Below are 23,703 nucleotides of genomic sequence, written 5' to 3'. Positions count from 1 at the left end.
CTTATCCCCACGGTGAAACAGAGCCACCACTCGCCTCTGCAGGAGACCCCCCAACAGCAGCAGGTAGGACTGGCTCAGTCTCCCCCAGGGTCACTGCTCCTTCCCCTGGGTCCCGATGCACACATTACTTTGTGTGTGCCCTCCAAGAGTGGGGTCTCTGTTTCCCCCAGTCCTGTCAAAGTCCTGCAATCAATTCCCACTAGGCTTCAAGGTCTGATTCTCTAGGAATTCCTCCTCCCGTAGCCGGACCCCCAGGTTGGGAAGCCTGACGTGGGGCTCAGAACCTTCCCTCCAGTGGGTGGACTTCTGTGGTATAAGTGTTCGCCAGTCTGTGAGTCACCCACCCAGCAGTTATGGGATTTGATTTTACTCTGATTGTGCCCCTCCTACCGTCTCACTGTGGCTTCTCCTCTGTCCTTGGACGTGGGGTATCCTCCTTGGTGAAGTCCAGGGTCTTCCTGTCAATGATTGTCCAGCAGCCAGTTTTGATTCTGGTGCTCTCACAAGAGGGAGTGAGAGCACGTCCTTCTACTCCGCCATCTTGGTTAATCTCCCCCGAGCTCCATTTTTCAACTCGCTTTTTTGGGAGCTGGCCGCAAAAGCGCAGGAGTGCCTCAGGCCCTATTCTGGTTCCGGGACAAATGTTTATTGTTTTGGCATGGTAGAATGCTCTAGGAAGAGAGCATCTTTAAATCTCTGGTTTTCTGCAGTAGTCTCAGTTTTTTTTAAAATTAATTAATTAATTAATTAATTAATTTATGGCTGTGTTGGGTCTTCGTTTCCGTGCGAGGGCTTTCTCCAGTTGCGGCAAGCGGGGGCCACTCTTCATCGCGGTGCGTGGGCCTCTCACTATCGCGGCCTCTCCTGTTGCGGAGCACAGGCTCCAGACGCGCAGGCTCAGTAGTTGTGGCTCACGGGCCTAGTCGCTCCGTGGCATGTGGGATCTTCCCAGACCCGGGCTCGAACCCGTGTCCCCTGCATTGGCAGGCAGAGTCTCAACCACTGTGCCACCAGGGAAGCCCCAGTAGTCTCAGTTTTATAAGCATATCCAGGAAGAATTTAGGATATTCTAAAAAAAATTCTCTGCAACCTGTATAAAGTAAAATAAAAAATGAGGTAGAATAAGAAGGACAAAGTAGATTTAATGGCTACAAATGCATAACTAAATCTTTTCCCACATTTCAATTCAGAAAATACTTTTTTTTAGGCAGTGACCTAATTGTTTGGTTTAGAAAATATGATGACAATTACTGTAAAAATAACTTATTATAATTATTGATAATAATAACCTCAAGTTCATGTCTTGAGTTAATATTTACTGGTTCATTTAACCAATATTTTTAAGCACCTGCTGTGTGTCAGGCAGTCTTCTAGGCCTCTGGGATCTATCAGTAACCTACCAGAGATCTCCACCATGCAGAAACTCATATCCTTGTGGGTGGAAATAGAAAGCAAACAATAAACATCCTAAATTAGTAAATATATGGAATATTTGGGAGTAATAAATTCCGTGAAAAAAAATAGAGCACAGTAAGGGACATGCACAGTCCTTGGTGGTGATGTTAGTGGTTTGGGCAGGCAGGGGTGTTAGGCTTGTTCTCCTGGATCCTTACACAGGGTAAAATCCTTATTTTATAGGCGTACAAAATAAAGCTCAGATTGGCCACAATTCATTTATACACACACGCTTCTATCATAACGTGTTGGTAAGGATGTGGCAAGCAAGATGCTCTTGTACAATATTCAGGGCAGTGCCTTACCGGAGGGCAGTATGGCAGCATCTATCGCCCTTGGTCATAGCAATTCCACTTCCAGATTTCTGTATAGGTCAGGATAGACTGGGTTATTTTGTGGTAACAAAGCACTCCAAAACTTTAGTGTCTTATAACAAAAAGTGTTTATTTCTGTACGTACACATGTTCACCAAAAGACCTGATCCTCACAATATGGGTGAATCTCACAAACATAATGTTGAGTGGAAGAAGTCAGACATCGAAGAGGACATACTGCATGTGGCAGAATTCTTCAATGACCCTCCAAGATGCCTGGAGCCGGGTAGACACATATCTGCCCCTAGTTATTCAGTCAAACACTAATCTAGGTACTGCTGTAAAGGAATTTTGCGGATTTACAGTCCCAAAGCAGTGAACCTTAAGATAGGGAGATTATCCAGGGGAGGCCTGACCTGGTCAAATGAGTTCTTTCAAAGCAGAGCATGTTCTTTGGCTGCTGGCAGAAGAGGAAGTCAGAGTTAAAGCGTGAGGCAGGTTGACATTAGAGAAATTCTCTGTTGCTGGCCTGAATGTGGAGGAGGCCTTGTGACAAGGAACATGAGTGGCCTCTAGTTGCTGAGAATGACCCCTGGTTGAAAGCCAGCAAGAAAACGGGGACCTTAGTCCTACAACCACAAGGAAATGAATTCTATCAACAACCAGTGAACTCTGAAGAGGAACCCAGCCTTAGAGGAGACCCTAGTCCTGGTGGACACCTTGATTTCAGCCCTGGGAGGCCCTGAGCAGAGAATTCAGCCACACTGTGCCTGGATGTTTGACCTACAGAAACTGTGAGATGATAGTTTTGTGTTGTTTTAAGCTGTGGCGTTTGTGGTAATTTGTTACAGTGGCCACGTAAGACTAATACACTGTATGATTCAATTTGTATAAAGTACAAAAGCAGGCAAAACTAATTTACGCTGATATAAGTCACAATAGTGGCCACAGTTGGGAGTTTATTGACTAGAAAGGGGCTCAAAAGAGGCTTTGGGGGTAATGGTAATTTTTTCTTTGGCCGTACCGCATGGCTTGTGGGATCTTAGTTCCCCGACCAGGGCCTGAACCCGTGCCCTCAGCAGTGAAAGTGCAGAGTCCTAACCACTGGACTCCCAGGAAATTCCTGATGGTACTGTTTTTTGATATGAGTGCTGATTACATGTGTGTTCAGTTTGTGAAAATTCCAGCTGTACACTTAGCCTATGTTTGCTTTTCCATATGCATATTATACTTCAATAAAATATTGAAACATACATGCAAAACATACATTTTGGTTTTTTACCAAAAACCCACATAAAACAACACTGGTTTTTTTTTATATGTCAATTCTTATATGCACTTGCTTACCAAAAAAGCCCCCCGACCTACAAAACGAACTGAAACCAGTGATTACCCTGAGGAAAGGGAGTGGGATTAGATGTGGGTCAAGAGAATTTTTGTGTTTTCTATGATATTTGAACTTGCATAGGGTTTGCAGTCATGAATGACTTGGGTCACTAAAGACATGAAGGTAGAAGAAAGAGTTAAAGCACATGTATCGATCCAGTGTCGTATTTGAGCAGAGTAATTCTTGTCCACAGTGGAGGCACACAGTCACCCAGGACTGGAGGACACTAAGGCAGACCCAGCCATCTCTCCTGCCCTGTTCCATAACAGTAGCTGCCGTTTGTTGGATACCTATTCTCTGCCAGGTCCTCTAAGAGGTGCTTTATGTACATTATCTCTCTAGTTTCTCCTGCATACCTTACAAGACAGCTGATTAGGATTATCCCCATTGTACAGAGGACGAAACTGAGGCCCTGGAAGGCTAAGTGTTTGCCTGAGGCCAGACAGCTAGTAAGGAGCCAGATGGAGATCCAAATCCTGGCCTGACTCCAGAAAGTGTGTTCTTTCCGCTATAGTTGCCAGCTCCTCCCATGGTCTTATTGATTCTTAGGCTGGGATACATCACTGTACTTATGATTCATTCATTCATTTTTTAAAAAAATAATTATTTATTTTTGGCTGTGTTGGGTCTTCGTTTCTGTGCGAGGGCTTTCTCTAGTTGTGGCGAGCGGGGGCCACTCTTCATCGCGGTACGTGGGCCTCTCACTATCGCGGCCTCTCTTGTTGCGGAGCACGGGCTCCAGACGCGCAGGCTCAGTAGTTGTGGCTCACGGGCCCAGTTGCTCCGCGGCATGTGGGATCTTCCCAGACCCGGGCTCGAACCCGTGTCCCCTGCATTGGCGGTGGATTCTCAGCCACTGCGCCACCACGGAAGCCCTCATTCATTCATTTTAAACTCTGAGTCCCTAACTCCTCCGTGGAGGTAACACCTGAGGTGTTTCCCAGATTACTTTCTTCCCCCTTAACACGTTGATGTGCACCTCCAGGCGTGGGTGAGATGTCTGGGAGAGTGGGGCTGATATAGAAGGAAAGACACAGTGTCTTAGACAGGATTGACTTGAACTTGATTTTGAATTCTTAAAATTCCCCAGGGTGACTGGATGCTTAGGGTGACTCAGTCTCCTCCTGGGGGCTCGGCTCAGCCTAGCTTCAAGCCACAGGCTCTGTGATGTGGATTCCAGCTTGCTCTCAATGTGATCCCCCTGTATAGACTATATTAATAAACTTGGTGCAAGCACTGTAGACATGGAAAGTGAAATCCTATCCCTGCCCAGGAGATTCCAATCCTCAAGGCATAAGGGCCAAGCCATCCGTCGAATTGCAAAAGACTTACAATGGAGGCAGCTGACTCGAGCCTGGACTTGACTCGGAATTCACTGAATACCGGAGAGGGAGCCTGTTCTGCAAAGGCGCTCAGGTTACGGAGATGAAAGAGCAGCCTGCAGCACTGGACCACAGCCTTTGCAGCGAACTTTTGAGAATGAAGGGCAGGAAAAGGATCTGCTCAGGGCACTCGGTTTCTTCCGCTTTTGGGGACTTCTTATGTTCTTTTACACGAAGAACAGTCTGTAAATATTCCTAAGAGGGACTGCCTTATCATTTCAGATCAGTTTCAGGGGTCTTGGGGGGAGGCACAATTCAGCCTGAATATCCTACTCTCCGCTTTTAATCCAAGTATTAGGCCACAAACTCTAGTGTATAACAGAGCTCAGAGAAGGCTTAGAGAATATAGTAATGTCTTTATAGTGAATAGTTTATATCATACTAATTCTCCCTCATTTGGCGAAATCTGGCTGTATCAACTATCCAGGTTTTGATGAAATTAGTGTGGAATAAAAATTTTTCCAGTTGATATCCAGCATAAAATGTCTGTTTAGGATGTTATGGAAGAGCATCTAATGCAGATGATAAATCACATCTAGCCATATTTCCAGACGCAGTCAACAAAGAAAATAGCCTCTTCCGCATTCTGGGTTTGCGTCATCCTGGTAAATTATTGTTGTTCTCGTTGTTGCTAGTTTGCTAGCATCTCAGCTGGAGTAGGATTTGTCCTTGATAAGAGAGCCAGAAACTGTTCATTTGACAATTCATTATCTGGCTGTCTTCCAGAAGACTCTGGAACACCAAAAGTCAGTTTCTGCTTTGACTTGCTACCAAACCGCTGGCGAGATCTGGAACTATGGAAACATTTAGGATGAAATGCTGAGTGTCTTTTATTTTACTTGAACTGTGTCTGTCCTGCTCGCTCTTCTCCCTGGAAAAAGCAGCTTATTGACTTGGTCTCAAAAATAAACTATTTGTTCTAATGGAGCTGTGGATGTTGATACAAACTGTGGTGTGCTTGTGTGGCCACATACTGCCCACTTGATGAAAGACCTCACAATGTCACAGTCTTGGTGCCATAGATGGAGGGTGGCATTTGTAGCTGGGGAGAGCTAGGACACTTTAAAAATTTTTTTTTATTTTGTTGAAGTATAGTTGATTTACAATGTTGTGTTAGTTTCTGGTGCACAACAAAGTGATTCGGTTATCTATCTATCTATCTATCTATCTATCTATCTATCTATCTATCTATCTATCATCTATCTATCTATAATAGTTTGCGTTTGTTAATCCCAAACTCCCAATCCATCCCTCCCCCACCCCCTCTCCCCCCCTTGGCAACCACAAGTCTGTTCTCTATGTCCGTGAGTCTGTTTCTGTTTCATAAATAAGTTCATTTGTGTCATATTTCAGATTCCACATGATATGTGATATCATATGATATTTGTCTTTCTCTTTCTGACTTACTTCACTTAGTATGATAATCTCTAGGTCCATCCATGTTGGTACAAATGGCATTATTTCCTTCTTCTTTATGGCTGAGTAGTATTCCATTGTGTATATGGACCACATCTTCTGGAGCTAAGACACTTTTCATACAACCTCGTTGACAAGGAAGGGACCGGGTCACTGGGCACAAGGAAAGGTGATCAAAACAGTTTCTATCAGCAAAAGTTCCTCTTTCTGGGATGCAGACAAAAAGGAGGGGAGAGTGGATTGATCGGCTGTTCCAGGCCTTTCCCCCTGATGTTTGCTAGGGAACCTCTGACCATTCCGGCCCACTGTGGAGCGTCCTCAGAGCTTTCACTGCATTAGAGCCTGTGTCACGGATTAGTCAGTGGCTCACTATCCTCAGGTTCACACACGTTGGCTGTATTTCCTTACATCAATGGTAAGCTCTCTGAGAACGTGGACCAGTCTCTGTTGAAGATACTGGGGTACCCAGTAGGATATAGTTAGTGCAAAGAAAACATTTTAAAACCATATATTGTCAAGTAAGGGGAAAACTAACATCTCTTGAGCACCTACTCTGTGCCAGATCCTTTGTGAGATGCCTTGGCATTACCTCATGTTGACATGTGTGCTTGGGTGGATTAAGGGGGTGGTCAGCAGTGGCAACTCCGTATCAGCTGTGTGCCCTTGACCAAGTTCCTTCGGCCCTAAGGCACACCATTTTCCTCACAGATAAAGTGAGGACGACGACGGCCGCCTCGCTGAGTTGTTATGAAGGTCCAGTCAGTGTCTGTGAAAGTATTTGGTCAACTGAGAAGCCTTAGACCAAATATTATTGCTATTGGGAGCTATGGAGACGTTTTAAAAATGAAGAAGCTAAAGTCCCAGCCTTCCAGAAGGTTATTGCATAGTGGAGTGGGCAAAGTTGCTTATGACACTTCCAAAAAATAACACTATCAGATAATGTGGGTGACGTCCCAAGGTTGTGTGCACGTTGAGTTACCCAGTTCGCAGTGTCTCCATCTCTGCTTCCCTCTTTACTAAAATTCAGACTCTGGGCCCCTACCCTCCATCTCCTTCAGTGCTCTCAGAGCATGTGCATGGACAAACGTGTGTGCGCACACACACACACACACACCATGACCTCTCTCCGCCCAGCTCTCCTGCCTAGGATGAGGACTATCTAAGTCTCTTGATATTCCATTTGGGGACATGAGAGCTCACACTCTCCAGCTCATGCCCAGACATCTCGGAGCTGGATGAGGATCGCTGGGGCATCGGAGTCACTGTGGAGTTTGACAGATTTGGGTTCAAGTCCCAGCTCTACTACTTCCTAGCTGGGTAGCTGTAACTCTGTAAAACCCAGTTTACTCATCTGTAAACTAAGTACAACAGAAGTAACCACCTCATTGGGCTGCTGAGCACGTTAATTGAGAGAGGGCACGTAAAGTGTTTAGCCAAGTGCTTGATACATAATAGGTGTTGAGTCCGGGAGCTCTCACTGGCATAGTTTGCTAAACATTCTGGAGTCAGCCTGCAGGAGACATGACCATGGCCATGACATGACCATTGTGCAGAGCACTGGAGCATCCTTGACAAAATGTTGCTCTCCCCTCAACCGCCCCCCATTACAATTCTCACCCTTCATTCATTCCTATCAACTCTTCTCACTGGGGACTTGAATATTGTCTTCTGCATCAGCTAAATCTTTCACAAGATGGTACCCACTGAGGCAACTTTCTTCACTGGAGATGAACATTCAACGTGTCTTTTACCAAGTTCATTTTCCCCTGCTGCTCTAACGTTGTAGCTTTCTGCATTCTCATGCCTTTTGGCGAAATGTGGATTTTGAAAATATGTACATGAAAAAGTAAGTCCTTTTCCAGGTTTTGCTCTCAAGCCCAGTTAAGTCTAGTCTGGCTCGCTCTGATTAAAAGTTAATTTTCATTTAGTCTGTGACATGTATGATTTCTCTAAGCTAATTTTCTCTTTTCCTGGGTTGTTCTTCTAAAACATTCCCCTTCAAGCCCATTTGAGTGACAAAGAAATCCTTTTCCTGGGAGCCACTTTGGCCTCAAGGCTAGCTTCCTCCAAATCCTTTGTGTTGCTCTGAGATATAATTTTCAGCTTTTGTATTTTATTATTCAAAACTGGAACTCCCACGGAGACCAGTCAGGAGGTCAGCAATGGGTGTGCTCCTCTCTTGCAAAGACCCCAGAGTAGGCAAACAAGTGGGAGGCTGTGGACCAGGCAAGGCCGTTCTTGGTTTAGTTATTATCATTATTAAAACCACCTAGGGCTTTTGTGTCATCTGGAGGTCACTTCTCAACACTTTTCCCCAGTCCTTCAGTTTTTTTTTTTAATATAAATTTACTTATTTTATTTATTTATTTATGGCTGCATTGGGTCTTTGTTGCTGCGCGCGGGCTTTCTCTAGTTGCAGTGTGCGGGCTTCTCATTGCAGTGGCTTCTCTTGTTGCGGAGCACGGGCTCTAGGCGTGCGGGCTTCAGTAGTTGCGGCATGGGGGCTCGGTAGTTGTGGCTCGCGGGCTCTGGAGTGCAGGCTCAGTAGTTGTGGTGCACGGGCTTAGTTGCTCCGTGGCACGTGGGATCTTCCTGGACCAGGGCTCGAACCCGTGTCCCCTGCATTGGCAGGAGGATTCTTAACCACTGCGCCACCAGGGAAGTCCCAGTCCTTCAGTTCTTTTTTTTAAGTTTTCAAATGTACTTTATTTCTACAATCACGCCATATGTTAATGGGTACATAATGCTTTTTACTTGGCATCAATTATGAGTTGATTTTGAAACAATTCAGTATTAAACCAGCTGGGATGATTACTGTTCTCTCCATTCCTTTGGGGTGACTTTGCAAACAGGGGACAGGTTCCATTCTATTCCAATTTGTGTTGCTGTATATGCCCATACAGCAACACGGAAAGTGGCTCCACTGGCTAATACAGCATTACCATATTTGTCATGGAAATCAGGTGCCCGCTTCGGGTGGTTCTGCCTTGCCATTGTTTGTTGAATGCTTCGAACTCCGAGACGACTTAGTGCGTTTTTGGCCAAGGGAAGCATCGTGAAGCTAAAGACAGAACGGCGGCAACTCCAGTCCTTCAGTTTTGACTTCACCTTCCAAGTCGGTAGAAGCCCGGAAGGCTTATTTTCAAGTTTCTTTCTTACCCACTGCTCTAAGAAAGTTTGCTCCTTATGAAAGTCCTTCTTTTACTTTTCAGACTCAGCCTCTAGCTGGAGGGCCATCTTCGGTAGTGCATTTTTGCCCACACAAAGTGGGGTCCCTCCTCAGCTCTTTTAGTAGCTGGCGTAGCTTAGATCACAGCAAGTGCCTGCTGGGACGGGCCTTCAGCGTCATCTAATGCAGGCCCTTGGTTTATCAAGGTCAGCAGCTAAATCCCAGAGACGTCAAGAGACTAGCCCAGGGTCACACAGTGAGCTGGCGGCAGAACTGAGACTCAAACATTGTTTTCTTGGGCTCCGGCTTGGTGCTCTTTTTACTTGGCCACGGTGAACGGGTGTTGGTGGCCCAGCTCTGGCTCATACAGATCGAACACAAAACTGACTGTGTTTTGCAGTCTGACCACTGTGGTTCTCTTAGCTGAACAAAACTGCTGAAACTGCTCTGGCCAGATCGACCATTAACTTTTGAAGTGAACGGAGTTGAAAATTAGTGTCAATAATTGACAGTGGGGCTGACCCTGTAAGTTCTGCACATACTTATAACTCTTGACTCTACTCCACCTCGGCTCCCCAAGCATCTCCTCCACTGGCCTGTTATGCATGTTTCATCGTGTCTTACGGTGGGGATCATTCATTGGGGTAAAGCACTGCCCTCTTTTTTAAAAAAATTTTATTATTTATTTTAACATCTTTATTGGAGTATAATAGCTTTATAATGGTGTATTAGTTTCTGCTTTATAACAAAGTGAATCAGCTATACATATACATATATCCCCATATCTCCTCCCTCTTGCGTCGTCTCCCTGCCACCCTCCCTATCCCACCCCCCTCTAGGTGGTCACAAAGCACGGAGCTGATCTCCCTGTGCTATGCGGCTGCTTCCCACTAGCTATCTATTTGACATTTGGTAGAAGCACTGCCCTCTTCCTCCTCTTTTGTAGATGTCTCCTGCCAGGGGTCACGTGGACATGTCCCACTCCTCTGTGCGATTAAACGGATCAGAGGCTTTCCTCCTCCAGGGGACACCAGCCAGGAGAGCACTGGAGAGGTGTGGAGGGAGGGTGAGAAAAGACAGCAGGTAAAGAAGACGGGTGGGGGCAAAGCCAGCCACCTGTCATTAAATGTGTGTATGTTACTGTTGTGGGAAATGCAGCCGAGAGCTCAAACCAAAGATAGAGTCAAAAGGGAAGAAGAAGGAACATTTACTCAAGTCTACTCCTTCTAGGAACTAGACTGAGTGCTCCCCAGAGATTATTTTTGTTAACTCATACAACAATCCAGGGAGGTTGTTATAGCCCCATTTTCATGGATAAGAAAACTGAGGCTCTGAGGGAGCTCAGAGAACCCTGATGAAACCCCAGGGTGATGAGCTCTCCAAGCCTGTGCTCTCTCCTTTTTAAAGTAAGTTCATTTCAGATTGGCTTCCTCTTTACTATACGCCTAAGCCAGCTTTTGGAAGGTACCTGGTCAGGCTATTTTCTAAGATTGGAGACTGAGGCTCAAAGAAGTGATGTGACTGTCACAGGAGCAGAGTCTGACCTGCTGCCTACGGTGGTTGCCAGGCCTTGGGACACCATGGCTTTCAAGGCCCTGCCTGAACTGACTCTTCCATTGGCTGTCAGTGACAAGTGGTGGTGTCACTGTCAGGGAAATAGTGGGGAGCCCCCATCGGGAGAAGGGCAGCCACGGGTCTGCATGTTCAGAGTCGACCATGAACCCTGGTCCAGTGCTTCTTTCTCTTGCCTTTGCACCACACGTTCATTCAGCACACACTTCACCCCGGCATATCCTCCTCTTTTAATTCCTTCAGCCCCATGGCTTTTTTTTTTTTTAAAGCTAAACAAATAAAAGTCAATGCTTCGTGGGGGAAAAGTAGACAACGGTTGAGAGTGCCGTCTATAACACACTCAACCTGTTTAGAATATTAAAGCTAGAATTTCAGAGCAGCGCTTTCCGTGAAGCACTGCTGCTCATTCAGTTTGGAGAGACGCATAAAACCAGCAACGAAGTGACTCAATACTTTGCATGCCTTCAATCTTTGTGACAAAAATCACCTATAATTGAGAGTATGAGCGTTTTTTTTGTTTTAAATTAGCGACAGCTGGAAAGACAGCATTGAGGCGAATGCTCAGGATAAGGGGAAAGCATGTTTTTTTTTAGTGTTTTATGCTCTGTATAAAGAATGGCAGCACTTTCTTTGACATCGAGTTTTCACTGTTTCTGTTTCAGTTTGAACAGGGGACCCTGCTGTTATCCCTGCCACACAGGCTCAGAACAAGTCCAGCTGCTGATGGCCTGGTGCCCCCCCCACCCCCGCCATGTGAGTGTCACAGAAAGCGGGGAGGGCCATGCTCTCCCCTGCAACAAGGCGCTGAGGGTTTGGCAGCACTTTGGCCCTGAGAAAGACAAGAAAAGCATGTGACTTACCATGTGAGAGCAGGAAGGTGCCCTTCAAGGCACAACACCGACTTTGCCTTCTTACAAATAGGGAAGCTGAGCCCAAGAGCGAACAAGTATCTTCCTCGGGGTCAATACGGGGTCTCATTCACAGCAGTCAATGCAAGAACCCAGGTCGCTGGACTGCCAGGCCAGCGCTTTCTCAGCCATCTCCTGCTCTCCTCTCAGACTCCAGCAAAACCAAATGCATATTTGGGAGCGCACTGCTTAGTATGCAAGCCCGCCTGACCTTTATACTCCCAGAATCGGCAACCTTTTGTGGAAACCATGGAAGGACAAGGTTCTGGAAAAATAATGCAAAGCACACCACACTGTGGAGACAACCAGAAGCCCTGATCAGACTGCAGAGTCCTTTTCACCTTCCAAGTCCGGAATCCCAAGTATATACGTACACGCAGCAACTCAGGCTGCCCTAAGAAAGAAGGAGGTGCAAAACCACAGACCTGACAATTCAGCCAGTTTGCTTCCTCTTCTGCCCCCCTCCCCAATCTCCAAAATAGGGCTGATTTCTAGAGTATCAGGATCTTTGTTATTCGGTTCCTGAGAGGAACCGGTTCCTGGGAGGTGGGCCCAGCCCAGCGCTGCAAGAGGTCTTGGAACGTCCTGCCAAGGTCCAGGCCTGGCCTCAGGAGAACGCGGCGCTTTGGGACACACACAGGAAGAGTTCCCTCTTCTTAGCAGGGAGCCCCCTCACCCCAGGAAGGGTCCTCTGAGACTTGTGGGCTCCCCTACTGCCCCCCAAAGTTTCTTCCCACTTTTAGGAACCCTGATATATGAAATCCACCATGAGAGATTCACTTCTTTCTTTTTCTTATAGCACGAGGGTGGAGGAAAGGCTTGTAAATGCAAATATCCTCCAGTGAGCTGGTGTATGTATTCACACTAGATTGTTAGTGACATATCTGATCTCAGAAACCAGACTTTACAGCCCCTTCCTGTTCCTTCTTTGCACAGAGCAAAACCACCAACCTTACTGCCCCTGGCTCTGGGAGTCGGACTGTATGTGAATGTGTTCCTCTTCGTGACCTAAATGAGTAAGTCCTGATTGTTCTCTGTACTGGTTACCACTCTCCCACCCCCACCCAAGGCACTTTCCCATGTTCCAGTCCCACCCATCTCTCTTAGAGCAGAAACTCCAGAGTTAGTTGCTGGGGGCATGAACGTGTGACCCACTGTTCCAGCAGTGTTTCTCTGGGGATCCACTGAATGTCATCATGATGGTGTAATGGTTGGGGGTGGTGGCGGTGGTCCTCAGATGGCACCGTGAGGAGAGCCACATACTGGAGAGAACAAAGAGGTTGAATGGGTGGCCGGGGAGAAGGGAGGGACAGCCGGCAGGCTGAGCTCCTGAGGGACCCTCGTGGCTCCCCTGTCACCTGCCCTCGCAGACATGTCCTACAAGCCTGGGGGCATCAGGGGAGCTCTCGGGGAAGCCAGGAGGTCTACCTTGTAAGTTGCGGCATCTGGCTCCTTAGTATAAGTTCATCAGAGCATTCCCCCCAGGATGCGCCGCCGGACAGGTAAAATGCCTGAAATGCAGGATTCTCAAGAATCCCTCATGCCTGCAGCCAGACAAAGGGTCTCTCACTGTCCCCGGTAGGTTGGGGGCCACATGGAAGTTCAGCCAGGACTGGGGACACCTGGGGTGGGGGGGAGGTAAGGGCAGGGGGCACAGCTGTGAAATAGCCTGAGAAGAGCCCCTGCCTTCACTGGCCCGTGACTCGGTCAGCACCTCCGAGCTTAGAGCAGCAGGTAAACACTGCCTCATATTTGGACTTGCCCAAAGGCCATCCTCACAGTGACCCAGATGGTCAAAAAGGAGGAATTCGTCCTATTTTACAGAAGAGGAACCTGAGGCTCAGGAGGGGCAGGTCATTATCCCAGGGCTGCCCAGCAAGGAAATGAGAGAAACTCAGGATCCCCAGACCAGCGCTTGCTGCTTCACTACGCAGAGAGAATAGAAGAGGGATGGAGCAGGGTTCAGTGAGGGGCCCAAATGTTCTGAGGGAGATCGTGGGAGAGCCTGTCTCTGGAGGGACTCATCTCACCGGCTGCTCTGAGACACTGCCGCCACCCCGTGCTCCTTCTGCAGCGGTGGGACTAGACAGCGGTGGGCACTCATTCACGGAAATACCAGTTCCCGGCATGCAGCAAGCTCCACCCGAACAGTCGGATGGGGACGGTCTTGCGTTCTGAGTCCTGGGGACCTTGTCCTAAAGGGACATTCCTTCTTCTCTTGCTAATCCTTACATTGCTGGTCCTGCATCCGAAAAGAGCCTTTTGGACGCTTGGCTTGAGGATGGTCTGCACCTATTTATTAGAAAAGGTGCTGTTAGGAAATGGATGGCTTCCTGGGTTCAAACGCTGAGGTTCTGCTGTGTGACCTTGGGCACGTCCCTTTCCCTCTCTGGGCCTCAGTTTCCTCATTTGTCACATCACCTTGGATTAGATGGCCCCCCTCTGATGTAGTATTTAGTCATGTACGTTCCTTTTACTACACCTTATATGAGTGAAGCCTTCCTGTAGGCACGGGGCTTGATGCTGAGGATTGAGCAAGAAGAGGGGAGTAAGGGCCAGTCCCTGCTCTAAAAAGGCTCAAATTCCCATTCTGAAACGTTTTTTGGTCATGCTTTTCCTTCATGCTGACTTACCTTTTCAGAAAATGCCCCCGTTTCCGTTGGAGAATGGAAATTGGCAAGGAGAGAGGGAAAAGGCCCAATGTGCGCCTTTGCTATTTTAGGGGAGGTTGAAATTACAGGCCGAAGTGTACTGATGTGCTCACTGGAGTGACCTCCGTCCCCCAAGACAGGAGAAAACCCAGGTCCTCTGCTTGTTAAGTGGTTCGAGCTCTTAGGCGTGAGGCATTATTACATAAATTCAAGCTCGCTCCAGATCCGAAGTACCCTGAGTTGCCTGAAGGGGGTAATGGCACTGCCTGCGTGTGCAGCCCGGGCGCTCGGGCCGCCGTTGCAACCGGAGCGAGAAGCGCCCGCCCGCACCACCTGTCCCCGCCGGCATTCCAGAGTAGAGGCCGAATTGGCAGCAAGCCGGCCCGGATCAGTCGCCGCCTCAGTCCGCGCGGGCCCTCCTAGGGGTGTGTCTCGCGGATTCAACTCCCAGCCGCTCCTGGACGAGCCCCTAAAGGCTTCTTCCTCTCTGGCGGGAGCCGCGCGCGCCCCTCTCTTCGCGCTGCTGGCCCGAGGCCGCCGCAGGCGGATGCACGACCTCAGGAGACGCTGGGACCTGGGCTCCCTCTGCCGGGCCCTGCTCACCCGGGGCCTGGCCGCCCTGGGCCACTCGCTGAAGCACGTGCTCGGCGCGATCTTCTCCAAGATTTTCGGTCCCTTGGCCAGGTACGTTTTAGGCGAAAGCGGGACTCGCGCTCCCGGGCCAGGGCGCGCGAGAGCCGTGCGGGAAGGGAAGGCAGCCTCGAGGGGAGAGAAAGGCGCAAAGTTCCGGCTGGCCCGCGGCGGCCGGGCTCCGGGGCTCCGGAGGGGCGCGGCGCGCGTTTGGCTACGCTGCGGCTCCCTCCCCGCGCTTCCGCGGGCACCCGTAGCGCAGCGTCTCCGCTAGCAAGTCGGGCTGCCGGCGGACCCCCTTCCCCCAGGGTAACTCCGAACGCCTGGCTCCGAGCCCCCTTGAGGCGTCCCCCAAGGTGGGCAACCCGATGCGGGCAAGAGCAGGGCTTCGGGGCGCACGGGGAAGGAGCCCGAGAGTCGGGCAGGCGAGGAGGCGGCGGCGTGCGCGCCAAGGGGACTGGGGGGCAGAAGCGCCCGGTAGAGTCCGGCGGGCGAAGCAGGATGGGGATGGGAGTCACGGAGCCACCGAGAGTGGAACAAGACGCGCGGGGGCTCGGACCCGTGGTATGAGTTGAGGAGTGGGGCAACCGGGTCAGGCGGGGTCCCACGGGTACGAAACCCCGCGAAGCGGCTCCGGAGAGCTCTGGCGCTGGGAGAGGGCAGGCGGCCAGCGGGAAGGAGTCGGGGGGAGGGGGGTGTGTGCGGCAGAAGCCGCAGCGCTGAGCCTGCCGGGAAGGAAGGAAGCGGGGAAGGGCGCCGCCGCCGCCGCCGCCGCGGTGGAGTACTCGGTGCCGAGGGGAGGGGGAAAGGGGCGCAACGGCGGCGCCAGGGGGAGGGGGGCGGTACGGGCGCACGGCGAGCGCGGGCTGAGCTGCGGGATTGACGTAAGGAGCTTGGGTTTCCCCCAGCGTCGGGAACATGGATGAGAAATCCAACAAGCTGCTGCTGGCTTTGGTGATGCTCTTCCTATTTGCCGTGATCGTCCTCCAATACGTGTGCCCCGGCACAGAATGCCAGCTCCTCCGCCTGCAGGCGTTCAGCTCCCCGATGCCGGACCCGTACCGCTCGGAGGATGAGAGCTCCGCCAGGTTCGTGCCCCGTTACAATTTCAGCCGCGGCGACCTCCTGCGCAAGGTAGACTTCGACATCAAGGGCGATGACCTGATCGTGTTCCTGCACATCCAGAAGACTGGAGGCACCACTTTCGGCCGCCACCTGGTGCGCAATATCCAGCTGGAGCAACCGTGCGAATGCCGCGTGGGTCAGAAGAAATGCACTTGCCACCGGCCGGGTAAGCGGGAGACCTGGCTCTTCTCCAGGTTCTCCACGGGTTGGAGCTGCGGACTGCACGCCGACTGGACCGAGCTCACCAGCTGCGTGCCCGCCGTGGTGGACGGCAAGCGCGACGCCAGGCTGAGACCGTCCAGGTGAGTGCGCGCCCGCGGCGGAGCGGGGCCCTGGGGCGCGGGAGCGGACCCGGGCCGGGGCGGGCGGAGGGCCGGGAGGCGCGGCCAGCCGCTGCCGGCGACCCAGGGAGCACCTCGGCGCCCCTGCGGTGGCGCCCCGGCGCGCGCGCTCGTGGCGCTGTGGCGGCTGCAGGAAGCTCGTCCGTTCCGACCTGGGACGGCTCCTCTGTCTGCCCGCGGGTTGGCCTGCTTGGCGGCTGGGAGTGCGCGCGGGGGAAGCGGCCAGGAGGCCCGGGACGAGCGCCCCCCGGCCGCCGCCGGGACAGGGCACAGCACGCAGACTCCGCACTGGAGGGCCCGGAAGAACTGCGCTCTGAGTGCCGCGTCCCTGAGCCCCTCCAGCCTTTCGCTCCTTTTCTCCGCACCCAGGTTCCCAAGCCTCCTTTCGCTCTCCTTTCCCGCTCCCGCATTTCCCCTCCCCCTGCCTTTCCCCTCGCTTCCTCTATTTGCCTTTTTCTCTTTCTCGTGCATGGGATCTTGTCAGCTCCTGACCGCTCGCTCTTTCCTTTTCCCTCCGTTTTCCTCTTTCACTTTGTTTCTCGTTCTTTCTTTAACCCTTTTTGTTCTTTCTCTTCTTTCCTGACTTTTGTCGCCTCCCTCCTCCTTTCTCTCCACTGGCTCTGCTGTCCCTGGGCGAATGAATGTCCCTCTGCGGCTGTTTGCGGACACCCAGAGAGAGCTCGTGGTACCCAGCTTGCGCCCCGCACTACTGGCTGCACGCCGGGCATCAGCGGCGCTTTACGAGTGCGAGGGGCACCCCGCGGGTCGAAGGGCAGGTGGAACGCTGCCCCGGATCCCATGTGGGGCTCAGTCTTGAGAAACCTCTCCTGATTTACAAAGTCTGAGCCCCAGAGCAGGGCGCCGCCAGCCAACTTGATGGGAACCCAGGGCTGAATCGGAAAGAGCTGTTTTGTGAAAAGCCACTTGCTTTTGAAGCTAGGGCATTTTCCTCCAGCCAGCTGCAATGCCCAGTTGCTGGAGGTCATGGAGTGCCATAAAGGGGGTAGTAGGAAGGACTCTTTGGGGTGCAGTTGCCCCAGTCAGGGCTCCCATTCTGCGACTCTCCCTAAAACAGATGTGGGCTGCGGCAGGCAGTCCGGGGAATGGACAAGGTGAGTCTCGTTGACATGGCCATGCTCTCTGTCTCCCCAGCGAGGTGACCACAAGGGTCCCGGAGGCTGCTTCCCTGGGCAGGCTCCCCACTCCCTCCTCTGCCTCCCCAACCCCTCATGGTGAGGGCTACGGCCATATTTTGTTGATGCCTCTTGGAATGCCAGAGCCAGGCAGTTTCTTCTGCCCAGCTCCAGACGAATGGAGCCCTCCGACTTCCTGGTCACCACTGAGATTTAGAGGAAACCTCACCCCCTACTCACCTTCCCTTCCCTCAGTTTACAGTGTCCTTTTTGAATGCTGGAATTCTGGGAGAATCTGTTGAACTTTCATTTCCCTTCCAGCACTAACCGTTTTTTTTTTTTTCCCCAACCTAAGAGAACCTTGACCCTAGGAAGGTTGCTGCCTCAGTCTGTTGTGAGAATTGTGTAAGCCATTGTCACCACAAGACTCTGGTGTTTAAGACGTTCGTAAATAGTTTGGCAATATTGAAAGTAATCCCTGTTGCTGATAGAGCCTGTAGGTTTTGTGAGGGGTGGTGATGTAAAAAGCTCTTGAGGGCAAAAATTGAATTCCACAGCCATGGCTGTGGCACAGGAGTAAAAATGAAGTCTTGGCCACTATGGACTCCCCGGCCCTGTTTGTAATTCCTCAGGGCACATGTGCCTTTTAAAATCCTTTTGGACATGTAGGTCAGGGTGTGACAGGATCTGTAGACACACATTATTATTGTGGTCTTGATTGTGTATCTGGTCTTTTGGCAGATTACTTCAGAAATTTACCATAAGATAACCAGGACCCCTCAAGGGGAGGGTTCAGCCTCTTGGACGGCCCCCAATGGAAGCAAAATTATTTGAAATGAAATAAGATTTTCTTGATCATCAAAAGGGTGATACCACAGTGCCATCTAGTCTAGTAAAAGAAGAACCACTTCTTTAAAAAATTTATTTATTTTATTTATTTATTTTTGGCTGTGTTGGGTCTTCGTTGCGGTGCGCGGGCTTCTCATTGCGGTGGCTTCTCTTGTTGCGGAGCACGGGCTCTAGGTGCACGGGCTCAGTAGTTGTGGCACGTGGACTCAGTAGCTGTGGCACGCGGGCTTAGTAGTTGCAGCACGTGGGCTCAGTAGTTGTGGCTCACGGGGTTTAGAGCGCAGGCTAAGTAGCTGTGGTGCATGGGCTTAGTTGCTCCGCGGCATGTGGGATCTTCCCGGACCAGGGCTCGAACCCGTGTCCCCTACATTGGCAGGTGGATTCTTAACCACTGCGCCACCAGGGAAGCCCAGAAGAAAAACCACTTTTTAAAAGAGTCAGAATTACTGGGTCTTACAGTATTCACCGAAATGAAATAAAATTTGCTAGAGAAACACATGGCTATCCCAAGGGCGTTTCTTTTATTTCCTTAATTCCTACCCACCTCCAGAAATCTTCATCCTGAAGAGTAGTCATAGCCGGAGGGTTCCAGAATTTCCCAGGATGTTGACAAATCCCTGCTTACAGGAGCAGTTCTGTGAATTCTGATAATCTGTGTGAGAGAAGGTATGCACAAGTGTGTGACAGTGAGAGAGAGAGAGAGTGTGTGTGTGTGTGTGTTGAAAATTTAGACAGAGGCAGCTGCGCTGGTGGTGACGCGTGAGGCCGAGGAGCTGGTCTTGGGAGATGCGAAAGTCAGCCATGGGGAGTTCGTGTGTGGAGCAGGCTTCCATGCCAGCTGCTGGTGGTTCTGTGCGCCACTGAGCTGAGCGGAACAGCAGCTCAGTCTGTTTGGCCTGGGAGTCCTGACACCTGGGCCTTCGTTCCAGGCCAGCCATGAACCAGCTGTATGACCTTGGACCAGAGTCTGTCCCAGCCTTGTCTTGTGGAGAGTGCATTCCAGTTTTTGATGAGCTTTTCCATCCCTTATCTCTGGTATTTCTCTGTAAACTTGCACTATGTATAGGAGGAAGGCAGAATGGGCAAAAGTCTCCCCATTTGTCCCATGAGACAGAAGCCCAAGGGGATTGAAGGACTTTCTCAAGGTCATTGGGCTCTTTAGTGACACAGCAGGGACCTTACTCCAGCTCTGGCTGCTTCCACAGCCCTTGCTCTGTTGACTGTGACTCCATGAACAAGGTGTTTTAAAATTTATTTATTTATTTTGTGAAAGCACAGTGAGGTGTTTCATGGGAGTCATTACCACGAAATGAACACTCAGTGAATGTTAACTGGTATTATTATCGCCTACATCATCACCGTTTCCAGGCATTTTTACACATGTGTTTGCACGCGTGATTGGACCAGGGTTGCCGCAGCCATTGGGAGAAAAACAGATTTCTACCTCCCTGAGGTTTTATGCTCACCAGGAGAAGGTCTCGTGGCTGGGTGGCAAAGGGGCCTCTCATTGCCTAGTCAGAAATCACTACAAAGCTGAGAAGGATGGGAGGACGCTGGGGGCCTGGTGACTAAGCGTCAGGAAGAGGCCTCAGCGGCAACAAGGGCCACCTTTTGACTCACAGCCATCCATCCACATTGGTGGGGGGGGGGGGCATGAGAGGCCACCGTGGCTGCAAGCCAAGAGCTGAATCCTGCTCCCACTGCTACATTCGAGATGCTTCCCTGCCTCGGCGGATGGTGAAGTGCTCGAGTGATATATAACTGCTGAGTGGAAACGGCTGCCATCACGTTGCCTGGAGAGGACAAAGAGAGAGAGTGCTTGGCTGGCAGAAGGCACAAATTGTTTATTAAGAATCGTATTTCTTTTCAAAAAACCTAGAAATTGCATTTCATGCATCTATTGTTTAGGGGCCAGAGAAAGGTCCTGCTCAATCTTGAATTACCAAGACTGTTTTTGAAAATGTGTCAAAACATGGTTGCTCACCAGCTCTTCAAACTCCCGAATTCTGCAGGCTTTTCTCAGGCCAAATTCCCTCCGTCTGTAGCCAGCTCTAGTGCATCACTGGGTCTGTGGGAGGAACTCAGAATGGGCACCAAGAAACTGCACCAGCCTCATTCTTCTTCCCCAGGCACTGCGCTGGCTGGCACACTCGGGCGGCGGCTGGCGGCAGGGGAAGGTCAGGTTCCATGGCTACCCAAGTCAAAGAGTCTGATCGTCATAATCACGTTGCATCCTAGACGTTTAGTATCTCTACGTTTTGCAGCAGTCTTACGGAAGAGTAATTAATCGTCACCTAGAAACCACTAGGCTATCACTGACAGGAAAGGACCACAAGGCATTTACATGGAGCATAGCCTTTTCTCTTTCTTTCTTTTGTCTTCTTTGTGGTCACTCCTTTTTAATACTTGTGGTAAAGGCTTCCTTTTCTTTCCCTTTCTTGTTTAAAGGTGGCTCTTTTTTTTTTTTTTTTGGGCCGTGTGCGGCTTGTGGGATCTTAGTTCCCTGACCAGGGATCGAACCCGGACCCCAGCAGTGAAAGCGCCAAGTCCTAACCGCTGGACCGCCAGGGAATTCCCAAGGTGGCTCCATTTTGATAGAGCCATGTCTTAGCAAGAAGTCCGTAGTGCACAAGCCTGCTCATGGCTCACATGCCCACGCTCCACTCCTTCCCTCCTGCAGTGAAGCAGGACAACACGACAGACTTTGGTACAGGGCAAGGCAGCGAGTGAGTGGATTGATCCAGGCAGCGATGCCGTCCTTCTGGTCCCTCAGGCTGTAGGCCACTGGGTTCTCATAGGCGTAGCTTCACTTAGCTGGGGATGCTAAGAGGATACTAAGAGCTGTTATTACTCCCCTGCCACGTATTTCTCAGGAGAAGGCGAGAAATTCACCATGATAACATCTGTAGAACTTCAGCCGTAGTAGTTAGCGTCTTTGCCCAGATGGCAAACATGTCGCTGGCGACCCAACAAAGCTCGAAGTTCTCAAGGTGGTATAAAAAGCTCTTCAGAATTTGATATCCTTAATAGCGATTTTAGATTAGTGCTGTTACGTGGCAATAAGAATGTTAGAGCTCGTCTTTTCTAGATATCTGTCGTCAACGTAAGTAGCATGAAATGACATTAAAGAATAGTCACCTCTTCCCTCTGTCATTCGTTAAACAAAATTCTGCAAAACTGCCCATTATATTCCAGGGAAGACGTGTCATCTTTGCTCTCACAGAGCTTACAGTAGAACAGAATAATTTGGTGTTTTAGATATTTAATAAAGATGGATTTTGTTTGAAAATGATTTGAATATCAATAATGTCTTTAAAATGTCATATCTTTACCAGAATATGTTTTAAAAATAGAGAAAAGTCCATCTGTTTATATAACAGTTTAGGTCTAATCAGCAAACTTTGTGGAGTAAGTATTATGACCTCTGCCCAGTGCTAGCAGTTGGGGGAGATTAGAGCCTAGACAAATCCAAAAAAGTCAAGGTCACCATCTTCAGCCTCAAGTTCATTAAGATTAGATGGTAAAGTGCAGAACTATGTCGTGTGTAGATGGGGGGTGGGGGGCTGGGGAGGAACATGTGACTTGGGGCAAGTCCATCCCCCTCTGTAAAATGGGAGATTTAAAGGAGATGCTTTCTAAGGCCCTTTCCTTTCTAAAGTATGAGGAGCAGGCCAGAAAAAGGAGAGATCTGTTTGGAAAGGCCTCTAGGAATAGGTGGGTTGTATTTAGAAGAAAGGAGGCATTGTGGGTGGGCGTGGCATCCTCATGGCATCGTGAGGTCAAGTCACCTCACCTAGCCAGGGCTGGCCAGACCTGAGGAGGTTCATGCCTGGGGGAGGGTTAGGGAACCTCATTGTAGAGATCCTGGAATGGCAACAAGGAGGTTGAACCCCAGTGAGTATGAGAAGCTCTTGCATGGCAGGGATGTAAAAAACATAAAAGTAAATGAAGGCTGTAGTCCAGTTAAAGGTACCGCCCTGATTTCCAGTCTGGAGTTGAGGTGGTACCATTGACAAAACGGAGAGGTTGAGAAGGCGATCTGCTTGGGGCTGGGAGGATACCGAGAACTGTGACCGGTCTAAGTTGCCTAGGCTTCTAGTGGCCAAGGCTTGTAAGGAAGTGAGAATGGGGCCTCTGGACAGGTTAGGACTTAGCTGTATATGTAGGAGTCTGTGAATCCAGTTAGTCTGAATTCACAATTGGCATTATTATTTAAGTGATAGCTGCAATTCACATGTGGAACTCTCAGCCAGGTAAAAGGCTGTTTGAAGAGAGGAAAAGATCGACAGTTATGATTACATAAAAATGAGAAGTGTTCATCTGTCCAAAAATAGCCAGGTAGATGTGGTCCCTGGTTTCATAGAGTGGGAAAGGTAGACATGAAACAAATAATTCATTACTTAAAATTGTGAGAAGCGCCATGGGGGAAAAGCATAGGGTGATATGAGAATGGTATCTTAGGAGGCTACCATTATTTGTTAAGTTATTTGGAGTTATTCATAAGTGCAACAAATCAGAAAAATCTGCATCCACATATAGGAGAATGGTTCAAGAAATCTCAGTACATCCACTTGAGGGATTATTTCAAAACCATTTAAATGTCCTTTTTAGAGTATAGAAAATTGGTAGTGATTTAATGCTAAGGGAAAAAGAGATAGACAGTTATGGGCCCAGTATGACTACAATTATGTGAGAGAGGGGGTGAGGAAGGAGAGAGGCAAATCATCTTTCCACCCCTCTCAATCTAAGCATAAAAGGCAAAGAATGGAAGAAAAATACCGAGATAGCCATAGATCAATTAGTGACTTATTTTCTTTTCCTGTTTCTCTGAAGGATTTGAATTTCCTATATGAGTATGCATTACTTTCATAGTAAAAGTAAACATTAACAGTTTCAAAAATGATGCTTTATAATGGCTGTGATAAATTACACAGTCTGCTTCTTGGTTTCTAAAACTATGGCTGGTTATTTCATTAGCCTCTTGTATTCTGGGCGTCCTTAATGAGGAAAGCAGCCTCAGCTAAATAAACTCACAGACTGAAAGGCAGAGGTGATAAGTCAGGCATCAGCTGTTGATTTTTCTGATGATTGGCTCTTATCATATTCCAAGGAATCCATGAAACTCTTACACCAGTACAGTACAGAGGCATTCGAGTGGATTGCTATTGCTTGTACTCTGTTTAAAAATTAAATGAAGCTGGAAATTAATAATGGCACACAGTTGGAAATAAAAGGCTTACTCTGCTCAGCCAGAGCCACCGAAGATAGCCTGGATTTTGAATCTTCGTGAGCCTCTTTTCAAATGAACTGACACCAGAGCTAATGGTCTGGCTGGAAGAGCAAAGTCTTGGGGTTGGAGAAGGGCTGTAGT

The 23,703-nt window shown here is 49.5% G+C and overlaps 1 protein-coding gene and 1 pseudogene across 7 annotated transcripts in view; one reads left to right on the top strand and one right to left on the bottom strand.

Annotated features, from left to right (window-relative positions):
- Positions 1–7,700: 7,700 nt before the first annotated feature.
- On the bottom strand, positions 7,701–9,048 carry LOC309653315 (cytochrome c oxidase subunit 7B, mitochondrial pseudogene; annotated as a pseudogene). Its single transcript has one exon. The product of its transcript is annotated as a cytochrome c oxidase subunit 7B, mitochondrial pseudogene (transcript).
- A 5,452-nt stretch (positions 9,049–14,500) lies between these two features.
- The window catches only part of LOC309651822 (heparan-sulfate 6-O-sulfotransferase 2), a gene marked incomplete at its 3' end in the record, with an annotated part of 141,444 nt that continues 132,241 nt past the window's right edge, over positions 14,501–23,703 (top strand). For 5 of the 6 annotated variants that reach the window (XR_014258423.1, XM_082444889.1, XM_082444890.1 and 2 more), the window contains exons 1-2: positions 14,501–14,938; positions 15,793–16,311. Coding sequence is in view for 5 of the 6 variants with exons in the window: in XM_082444889.1 (XP_082301015.1) it covers positions 14,511–14,938; positions 15,793–16,311 (947 nt within the window). Of the gene's footprint in view, positions 14,939–15,792; positions 16,316–23,703 lie in introns of those variants that run through there. The other variant, XM_082444892.1, reaches the window with a different exon arrangement.

This window comes from Balaenoptera physalus (genome assembly GCF_965194825.1).
Source record: "Balaenoptera physalus genome assembly, chromosome: X".
Taxonomy (NCBI): domain Eukaryota; kingdom Metazoa; phylum Chordata; class Mammalia; order Artiodactyla; family Balaenopteridae; genus Balaenoptera; species Balaenoptera physalus.
Note: the sequence above shows the minus strand (reverse complement) of the source record. Positions and strands in the feature narration are given on the sequence as shown.